General features: G+C 27.5%; 2 protein-coding genes across 2 annotated transcripts in view; one reads left to right on the top strand and one right to left on the bottom strand.

Annotated features, from left to right (window-relative positions):
• Nucleotides 1-2064: 2064 nt before the first annotated feature.
• On the top strand, nucleotides 2065-9913 carry LOC102679153 (leucine-rich repeat serine/threonine-protein kinase 1). The gene is made up of 2 exons (XM_006613197.2): nucleotides 2065-2137; nucleotides 2211-9913. Exon 2 carries the CDS (start codon nucleotides 2214-2216, stop codon nucleotides 9588-9590), a length of 7377 nt encoding a protein of 2458 aa, XP_006613260.1. The 5' UTR covers nucleotides 2065-2137; nucleotides 2211-2213; the 3' UTR covers nucleotides 9591-9913.
• Nucleotides 9914-10068: 155 nt separating this feature from the next.
• LOC102679011 (7,8-dihydro-8-oxoguanine triphosphatase-like) overlaps nucleotides 10069-11479 on the bottom strand; it is a 2509-nt gene continuing 1098 nt past the window's right edge. Inside the window, exons 2-3 of the mRNA XM_006613196.2 lie at nucleotides 10964-11109; nucleotides 10069-10577 (exon numbers count right to left, since the gene is read on the bottom strand). Coding sequence (XP_006613259.1) covers nucleotides 10384-10577; nucleotides 10964-11109 — 340 coding nt within the window. The 3' untranslated portion in view covers nucleotides 10069-10383. The remainder of the gene's footprint in view (nucleotides 10578-10963; nucleotides 11110-11479) is intronic.

Here is an 11479-nt window from a genome sequence, read left to right as displayed (position 1 = left end):
ATATTATATTATAAATGAAAATTTGTTATTTTTTGATAATTTTTCCACAATATATTTTTTTAAAATATATATTAAAATTAATATATTAAAATTTTAATATTTGTTATATTATAATTTTCTAAAATAAATAAATAAATTTTTACACATACATAAATATTTATTACAATGTTTTTTATCTTTAAATTAAAATATATATTACTATAAAAAAACAAATTAAATTATATTTTGTACATATATATCAAAATTATTTAATTTATTGTAATATTCAAAATAATTAATCAAAAAAATTATTTACTTCATTTATAGTTGTTTAAATGAAATGTTTTTATGATAATAATATAATATCATAGTAATATGGCATTATAATATAATCAAATAAAGAGAAAGATCAGTAATCATATTATGTAATGAGAAACATAATACAGATAATTTTACAGACAAGATATAATATAGATCTATCATTCAATTTTATAATTGTTGTAAATAATTATAATTATTTTTGGATGTATTATTTTTAAAAAAATTTTTCTTTAAAAAAATTCAAAATAAAACATTTTATAAATTTACAAAAATATCATTGTATTCTTTAAAATATTTTTACGATTAATATTATTTTACATATAAATCTTTTTAAAATTAATATGAAATGAAAAATGAATGCAAAACGAACAAATTTATGTAAGTATATAAATGTATTCCTTATTTACGGAAAAAATAAAAATAATTCAAAATAGAAGACAAGTATGTTTTTGTATATATTTATATAATTCTATTATATAGTATATATCATTTATATTCGTTTATATCATATATATGTGTAGTATTATAAAATATATTCGCTTTAATATTATGTATATATCGTGATAAAGTTTGAATCATTATTCATGAAGACTTTCTGAAACTTATATATATGTATTTATATATATATATATATAATGTATGAATATTCTTTTTAAATTATAAATTTAATATTGTTCAAAATTGCATTATAATAATATAGAATTAAAGTAAAATTTGAATTCGTTATCATCTCATATTGAATCTATTAATAATTTTCTTATTGTATTTTAATAAGAAATTCATGTTTGAGAATTATTTTTTAATCGTGAATAATTCGTCATTCTATCGCACGGCAAATTGTATCGACAGTTCACTAATCTCATTGTTGATCACATGATACAATATACAATATAGAATTTTTATGTATTGATGTAATAGAAAACATTTTTTATTATCACTACTAACTTTACAAAGTTTAGCAGTTAGATTGATTATACTCCTAAATTGCTTTAATTCATAAAAGATTCTTTTTACACGATCGGTATTTCAGTTTGTATAATGCGAAGTTCTATAAGTTGATAGATCTATTCTATATCTCGTTTTTGCTAATGCTATTTATTTAAATCGATCCGATATTATTCATGTATAAAATTATAGCTAAAGATGTGTACAGTCGATAAAAAGAACTGGCAAAATGGCGATTATTAAGAGTTATGTTTAGTATCGCACTAGTTTTTCGTTTCAAATTAAACGAATTATTATTGTAATTGTCAGTGCAAAAAAGATATATAAAAAACATGGGAAAAAATTACATGTGTACAGTGAATAATGAAAAATTAAAAAATATCGATCGAACATGATTTTTGTAACATATTCAATCGTACTCCGATTGATATGTGTTTTGATGTATATGTGAGTTTTTCTATTTATGCATTGAATTTTAAATCACAAATACAAAAGATTATTCTTTTATAATGAAAAGAAAGTAACAATCTTATTAAAATTACATTAAAATCAAAAATTCTATTCAAAATATATGTATACAATTTTTAATATAAAAACAAATAAAATAATAATCGAAATTTTACAAATGTATATAAACAATTTTAAGTATCTAACTTCCACTTTGAATACAGTGGATCTGAAATTTATAAAGAATGGTAAAATCTTTTTTATTTTAAATTGTATTGAATTTAAAACATTCAAATTTGATCAAATTGAAAATAAAAAATCATATTATGTAAAATATCATAAAAGAAGAGTATATCAAGAGTATGACTATATAAGTGATCAAATGAATTTATAATCATGTAATTAAGATATTTATATTCAAGATATAATTAGTAAGTACAGAATAATATTTTTATTACATAGAAAAATATTGTAAAAAATACTAATATAACAATACAATGTAAATATTTATAGTTTACATCATGGAAGATTATACTCCTATTGATGAAGATTTTCCTGGTCGTTTGTTACACCAAGCTTCTTTATGGGATAATGCAGAATTATTAGAAGATCTTTTAAGAGGAGAGCATGCACAATATATAAATAGTCAAGATTCATGGGGTAGAACACCATTACATGCTGCAGCTATTACTGAAAATTCAAGATGTTTAGATGTACTACTTTTTGCTGGAGCAAATCCAAATATACCATGTGGACCCAGAGGTCATTATCGAACACCATTACACATTTGTGCAGAACACGGTCATAGTTCCAATATTGAAAAACTTTTAAAATTCAATGCTAGTCTAATGATTCAAGACAATAACGGTGAGAGACCATTAGATGTGGCTGAAGAAGCTAAGCAAGATGTTTGTATAAATTTGCTTAAATCAGCAGCTGAAAAATATGAATTGGCAAAACTTGCTGTACATGCTTCTTTGCGTGCAATATGTATTCAAGGAGATTTTGTGGCAGCTAAAAATATTATTCAAAATCATATGTCAGATTTAGATTGCATTATCAATATGGCACCGAATGGCGCAAATACTCTACTTTTTATAGCCAGTGAGATGGGTCACAAGGATATAGTTCGTTTGCTTTTAGATCATAGTGCAGATTGTAGAGTGCATCCTGTTACCAAATATTGTCCATTATATATAGCCTGTTACAATGGTAAAGTAGAAATAGTAGAATTGCTTCTTCGACATTTTCCTAAACAAGTACAATCTTTAACCGTTGAAAAATGGTTACCGATTCATGTAGCGGCTATAAATGGCCATCATTTAGTTATTGATTTATTATTAAAATTCGAATATCCACAACATACGTATCAACGCTACAAAGACTCATCCGGAGAATTTGAATACGAAATGCCATTTGATATCAATTCTCAAGATGTAACAGGACAAAATATTCTTTACATATCTAGTATGCTTGGAAATATTAAAATCGTAGAGTTATTACTGAATTATAAAGTAAAAGCGAGAAAAATTAAAGAGGAAGATATGGGAGTGGCGCAGCCACTTCCTATGTCAAAAAGAAAAATTTCAAGTGGAATACAAAGATTGATGTCTAGTTTGAATTTTAGAAGTAAAGCGTTCGATAAAAAGGATGACAATATGATATGTCCATTAAATTTAGATTTGTATTGTAATAATGCCACTGAAACTTCTTTACATGCAGCGGTGAAAGGCAAGCATACAGAAGTAGTTAGCGCTTTATTATTGGCAGGTGCTGATCCTAATTTGCCTGTGAAAGTTCCTTACGATCAGAACGATCCAGAAAATAATTATTCTAGCGCGTTAATTATAGCTTGTCAACAACGTGACATAAAAATTGCAGATCTTTTATTGAAACACGGTGCCGTGGATAATACATGTAAAGCAATCAAAATTGCTGCACAAAACCGTGACGAAGCTCTCACAGCAAAATTATTGTCTATAAAAGCTTATCCTGATTCAGAATACAAAATCAATAAAAAAGCTATGACTGAATGCACTCAAACATCTCATTTTTCTGCATTATCCTCTTTTGGCAATGTCACATATTCGACACTATTTCCAAATACACCGACAATGATAAATTGGCATAATCAACAATGTCATCTCTCACAAATACGAGCTCAATGGTTAACAGATGCTGTGTTACATGTAAATAAAAAACTGAGCGCTAAAAATAATGATTTGGTATTATATGCTATCACGAGGATAGATATTTCTCATAATTCCATCACTTCTGTACCATCTATTGTATTTTATTTACAAAGCCTACGGTATCTTAATATGGCTCAAAATAAAATAGATACTCTTACAGCTGAACCAAAAAGTTCTAAAGATAAATTGTGTCCAGTTTTAGAAGAGATGTATCTTCAAGACAATCGATTGGAACAATTGCCGGAATTCATAATGAGCTTACCTACATTGGAGATTATGGATGTCTCAAACAATAAATTACAATGTCTTCCGGATAATTTATGGCGAGCTCCAAAATTAAAAGAATTGAATGTTTCCTTTAATTTATTGAAAGATTTACCAAGTCAAGTTTCTCAAAATATTACACGAAAAACGCAACGAGAAGATTGTTTGAATAATAGTCCTAGCAGTCGAAGTTTAGCATCTCAATTGGCTATTTCTCGCGAAGATTCTTTAGAATTTGAGTCATTTACTAAAATAGCAAATGCACAAATCATAGAGATGGATCGACCTCATGTTTGGACCAAATCTGTTCAAGTATCGGAAAAAGTTTCAGATGATAACGAAGGTGGAGCAAGATCAGTGCTTACATCCTTGAACTTGGCGCATAATTTATTCAATAGCATTCCAGTAGCTTTGCCATGTTTAGCTGTTAATCTAGTGAGATTAAATATGGCTTATAATTCTCTTCGATCCATGAGTCATATAACATCGTATCCAGCAAGTTTGAAACAATTAGATTTATCCAATAATCAAATCTCTCGATGGCCCAGTTTACCACAAGTGGACGGTGCCGATTTGATGGAACAAGCAAATACTGCGTGTTATTGCCCTACAACAAACGTACAATCTCCAATTGTTCCGGGCAGCAATAGACAAATAGCTACATCTTTGCGTGACGTAGTTCTCATGTCGGTTTGCACGCATAGACGTCATTTACGTTTAGAAAATTTAAGAACATTAATTCTTGCTAATAATTTATTGAATAGAATACAATTGACGTCAGTTGATGATGGAGAAATGCCAAATCTAGAAGAGGAGAACGTAGATACAAAAACTAATTATTCTGGTTCAAAATTGTACCTTCTGTTCCCTAACGTCAGCATGCTTGATGTTAGTAACAATAAGTTGAAAGAGATTCCACAAAATATTTATGAACTTAATAATCTATCTGTTTTAAATATAAGCGGTAATCCGGACATTGTCGAATTGCCACCACAAATGGGATTACTTTCTCGTTTGTGGAATTTAAATACTCAAGGTTGTAAATTGCAAGAACCTTTGAAAACCATGATTGAATCGAAAAAATATAAAACGATGGACGTGATTGGATATTTAAAATCAATCTTAGAAGATGCTAAATCATATGCACGTATGAAATTAATGATCGTAGGGATTCAAGGTATCGGTAAGACTAGTTTATTAGAACAATTGAGACAAGAAGGTGAAGTTCCAAATAAAAAAAAAGCTACAGAACATTGGGCGAAAAGAATGGGCAATAAAAACATTAATGCAAAGACTGCCAGAGGAACAACAATATCCACTGTAGGCGTTGATATTGGGGATTGGATTTACGAGAAAAAAGTGAGAGGACAATCATCTCATGGTCCAGTTTATTTTAGAACGTGGGATTTTGGTGGACAAAAAGAATATTATGCAACGCATCAATATTTTTTGTCTAAGCGGAGTTTATATTTAGTTGTATGGAGAATTACAGATGGTTTTAAAGGTGTATCAGAAATATTTCAATGGTTGGTAAATATCCAAAGCAGAGCTCCTAATTCACCTGTAATTATCGTTGGTACTCATTATGATATATCATACGAACATAGCGAGGCTTTACAGCAATATATCCGTGATAAATTTATAAATGTAGTTGATGCCGAAAAATGTGGTTTGCCAAAAGTGATGGAGACTATCGAAGTGAGCTGTAAAACGAAGCATAATATAAAAATGCTGTGTAATTTAATATATGATGTTGTATTTAGTTTAAGATCACCTGGAAGCAAAGAATTATTACTCGAACAAAAAGTTCCTGCCAGTTATCTTGCCTTGGAAGACGTGGTAATACAGCTTGCACATGATAGGAAATTATCAGGTACGGATCCGGTTTTGAAAGCTGATCAGTATTATACGGCAGTAAATAACGAGCTTCAAAAATTGCATAGATCATTTAGAGATCCTGCTGAATTACATCAAGCGACACTTTTTCTTCATGAAAATGGCATTATTTTACATTATGACGATGCTACTTTGAAAGATTTATATTTTCTCGATCCACAATGGCTTTGCGACATGTTAGCACATGTAGTAACAATACGTGAAATTAATCCTTTTGCCAGATGTGGTATAATGAAATTAGACGATATTCAACATGTATTTAAATCTTCTACTATATCATCTATAGATACGCAAGGATATATCGTTAACTTATTAAATAAGTTCGAAGTTGCATTAACTTGGGACTATCGTACTTTATTAATTCCCTCTTTGTTGCCAACTGAAGAGGATATTTTAAGAAATAATCAAATAATCAAAATTCCTGTAAAAACACGAGGTTGGCATATACGTTCTAAAAAAATTACATCTCCAATGATAACATTTCAAAATTCTTCTGGAGATAAATTGAATACAGAATGTGTATTGACATCTAGATCACAACCAGATTGTTCTGTTACGCGATTACTTTTAATGTCTTATTTTCCCAGTGGCTTTTGGTCAAGGCTCATAACTAGAATTTTAGCCGATGATGCTATTGTTGAAATTGTGATGTCATTTTTAGCGCCTTTCAAAGATTTTGTCGATGATAATATTTTTACAAGTTTGTTAGATACACAAGCAGAGTGGATACTTTGGCAAACAGGAATAGAGTTAAAATATTCTAATATCACTTTACTGCGTCTTAAAGAAGTCAATTATAATTTAAAGAATTCGCCATATGACTATAGACAATTTAAATTTAAATTGAAACAGGATGGAATATGGTGTACAGTAGATTTAAAAAATTCTGCTATTTTAGAAATTTGGTTTCCAGTTGATACTTTGGTGATAAAACAACCTATAATGTCGGATTCAGCTGAAGAGGAACCAATGGGCTATCAAGCAATTGTAGTAGAACCTCGACCAGAAAGTATGCCACAATTATTGGCCTTAATAGTTGATCATATCGATATTTTATTAGAAGATTGGTATCCAACATTAGGAACACGTTTTGTGCATACATCTGAAGGTAAACTATTAGTTACACGATTGATACCATGTCCACGCTGTCTATTAAATAACGGAGAAAATGAAAATGAAATTAGCGATAATGATCGTTTAACGGAAGATATCCAAAAATATTATATAAATAAAGAAAGACAAAGTCAAGATAGTTATAAGTCTGATGGTGATAGTGGTGTGGGATATGATAGCTTAACATCAAGTAGAATGCCATCTTTAGAAGGTCATCCAGATATTATTAAACAAAATAGTCATTCTGAAGGTATTTTAGCATATTCTTGGATGGTCGAAGAATGTATTTTATCTGCTTATAGTAATAAACCAATAAGTTGTCCTAAACATTCTGATATACCATTATCACATGTAGCTCCCGATATAATTTTTATGGATCTCGGATCGAAGCATTTAATAAAATCAGAAGATATTAAATTGGGAAAGTTATTAGGTCGAGGAGCATTTGGATTTGTATTTAAAGGTGTTTGTCGATTACCAGGAACTTATCAAAAAATCGATGTTGCCATCAAAATGTTACAACCAGTTCCACCAGGTCCAAATTCAAAACAATCTGCTGTTCTTGCTTATAAAGCAGCTCAAAGTAAATGGGATAGAGATCCATTACAGTATGCTTGTAAAGCTTACTGTACAGCAAGACAAGAATTAAACATTTTGTTGACTCTTAGACATACAAATATTGTACCTTTAATTGGAATAGTAGTTAGTCCATTAGCACTAGTACTAGATTTAGCACCAGAAGGTGCATTGGATAATGTATTGAAAAATTATAGACGTTCTGGTGCTAAATTAGATCCATATACATTACAAGCTATAATTCTTCAAGTAGCAAAAGCTGTAGAATATCTTCATCAACAACATGTAATTTATAGGGATTTAAAATCAGAAAATGTTTTAGTTTGGCAGATGCCTTTACCATTTCAAGATTATCCTGAACATCCTGTTCATGTTAAGGTTGCTGATTATGGTATATCCAGACTTACATTACCAACTGGTGCTAAAGGATTTGGTGGAACTGAAGGATTTATGGCACCTGAAATTATTAAATATAATGGTGAAGAAGAATATACTGAAAAAGTTGATTCTTTTTCATTTGGAATGTTTATATATGAATTAATTACTTTAAGACAACCATTTGAGGGTCATGAAGCAGTTAAAGAATGTATTTTGGAAGGTGGAAGACCACCATTAACATATAGAGAAACATTTCATCCTTGTTATGCTCTTGATTTAATGGTTATATGTTGGGCTCAAAATCCAAAAGATCGACCTACTGCAAGTCAAATAGTTTCTATTGCATCAGCACCTGAATTTACACATCTTATAGATGTTATATTATTAACAGAAAGAACTCAAGTAACTGCTATTACTATGACAAATAGAACTATAGAAGAAAATTTAAGTGGAGATGAAATTTGGTTTGGACATAATAATGGTGAAGTTGATATGTTATTAGGAACACAGAAAGGTTGGTTACAACATGTTAGGATTGAAACTCCTATAATACCATATGCAATGTGTGGAGTAGATGGATATATATGGATTGGTGATGATATAGGACAAGTACATGTTTATTTAGGCAGTAATTTTGGTTGTGTTGCTAGTTATAATCTTGAACCTGATCATAGTATAGAATCTAAAATAGTAGGTTTAATTTATTTAGAACAAATAAAACATTTTGCAGTAGCATTGCATAGTGGAAAAACATTTTTATTATCAAATTCATTTACACAAATGAAAAAAATGGAAATTACGACTGATATTCAAGACAATGTAAAGACATATTCTTTGGCAGCTGTTTATAAAAAAAAACGCATATTGGAATTATGGATTGGACAAAGTTTTGGTAAAGTATCAATTTATGTTTTAAGAGATAATAATTTAATAGATGCAGCACAAGTTTCTCATGTAACTGGAGAAGCAGCTATTAAAAATTTATTTGCTACACACTTATTGAGTGCAGAAAATTCTGTATTATCATATACGTATCCTGGATGTATTGTGTATCAATGGGATGTGGATACTAGACAAATAATAAATAAATTAGATATGTCTAAATTAGTACCTTGTTCAGAGAGTTTAAAATCCATTTCTATAGAAGAAAATTTATCAACAGAAAAGTGCCAAGTAACAGCTCTAGAAACTTGTAGGAATCAGTTGTATATTGGTACTACTTGGGGATGTATTGTAGTAGCTGAATGTAATTCACTTAGACCTATTACTGTTTTCAGACCTTTTGAAGGTAAGGTATGTCAAATAATATCATTTAAATCAACAGATGAAAAGAAATTAGTATTGGCAACTGTTGGTCAGGGTTACCGAAGTTTAATTTCGCGATATACAGATTTTTTGATTGATAGTTTAGACACAGAAGATCTTAAGCATAGTATGTATGCTCTCTTATGGAGATCTGAACATTGGTCAGCTGCTTAATCATAATTTAATTATATAGTAAATATATAAAGTAAAGATAAAGTAAAGTCATAAGCGAGTACTTTGTGGTGCAAAAAGTGATATAATTGTGTGTGGTTGACAATTCTATACGTCCATATTTTAGATTGTAGATTTTAAGCTTTTAATCTTGCTTCATCTTATATCTTTTGAACTGAAGACAAAAATATTTATTCTTTATTCTATCCAAGCTATATGGTGCTTGATTGATATATTCTTTGCAAAATTTTTATTTATGAAATGATAATATAATTTAAGCAAAATATTTTTATCTTCATGTGAGGTATCACAGTATAGTTTTATAACTTATTATAAGTACTTAGATTTTTAAAATAGTTATATATTTATTTGATAAAAAAAAATTAGAAAAACTTATTATTAGCTTTGCAATACAGAAAAATTTATTTAATGATCTCTGAAATATCACTATATAATAATATCATTATCAAATATTTATATATTTTATTTGAGATAATTTATTGTGTATGCTTTTACTTGATTAAAAATTACAGGCAGGTATAATTAATGTAGTATCAATATAATATATTTGTACAATATTTGCTTAAAATTCCTTTCGATATAATCTAAGATTAATAAGTGATAACAAATAATGATTCCAAGATGATAATGGTTTTACTATTAAAAAAGTTATCAAATGTAAAGCCAAATTTTATTATAATTATAAAAATAAAAGTGAAAGTGAATTTTTTAATAATAATTATGATTATTAATATGTAAAAAAAAAAGGAATGTATGAAAATTATGAATGAGAATATTAAGAAATATGATCTAAAGTTGGTAGTTCTTCCATAGTTTCAATGTTATATTTCAGAATTAGATCTTCACCTCTGTACAAAAAATATCCCTTAAAAAATTGCCCTCGTAACATATAAGGAAACCAATATTCATCATCCGGCCACATTTCTTTAAAAGGAATATCTTTTAAATTATACCATTTTGGTCGCATTTCTGAACAAAAAAATATAAATATAATTACAATGTATTTATTATATTTTTAAAAAAATATATATTAGATTATATTTCATGTAATATATATATTTTAAAGTTTTTCATTTTGCTCAAATGTATTTTCTGTTTTTTTTCTGTTTTTTTAATTGATCTCCACAATTTGTTTAATTTAAGCATATATCATATTCAATTTTATGCTTAATTAAATAAATAATTAATTAAATAAAAATTGCAACATAATTAAAATAAACAAATATAGAATCATTGAATAATAATTGCACATAAAATATATATAATTACTATTATTAATTAGAATAAATATTTCATTATAATATTAATATTGTAATAATATTGTTTAAAAAAATTATTATTCAAAATTTAAATACCTTCAGATTCTATTATCTTTCCATAATATTTATATGTTTCAAAAACATGAACTTCTAATAGAACTTCATTTTCTTCAAATTCAAATTCTAGAATTCCAATTTTTCTTAGTTCTTGTGCAGATAAACCACATTCTTCTTTTAATTCACTATAAAATTATGCACTGATGATTTGAAATTTACTTTAATTCCTATCTATTTGTGATAGAAATATTTCAATATAATATAATGTATAATAGAAATAATATACGTAATATTTATATTATGCAGCATACATTATACTTTTAGCTTAAATATTTTTTATACTATTTTTACTAATCACATACAATTTTAATTTAAACATATATATATATATAATATTTTATATTTATTTAATTCTTTAAAACTGTACCTGTATATACAAGATGATTCATAAAAAATTTAAAAATTTCTTTTAAATGATAAAATATAGATTTAAATAAAATTAAGAAGATAATTTAATTACTATATATAGTAATAATGTAATATTATATTATCAAA

Source organism: Apis dorsata, unplaced genomic scaffold, assembly GCF_000469605.1.
Source record: "Apis dorsata unplaced genomic scaffold, Apis dorsata 1.3 scaffold_137, whole genome shotgun sequence".
NCBI lineage: Eukaryota > Metazoa > Arthropoda > Insecta > Hymenoptera > Apidae > Apis > Apis dorsata.
Note: the sequence above shows the minus strand (reverse complement) of the source record. Positions and strands in the feature narration are given on the sequence as shown.

Coding starts and splice junctions, on each gene's coding strand:
- LOC102679153 (XM_006613197.2), top strand. CDS start 2,214: ATGGAAGATTATACTCCTATTGATGAAGATTTTCCTGGTCGTTTGTTA.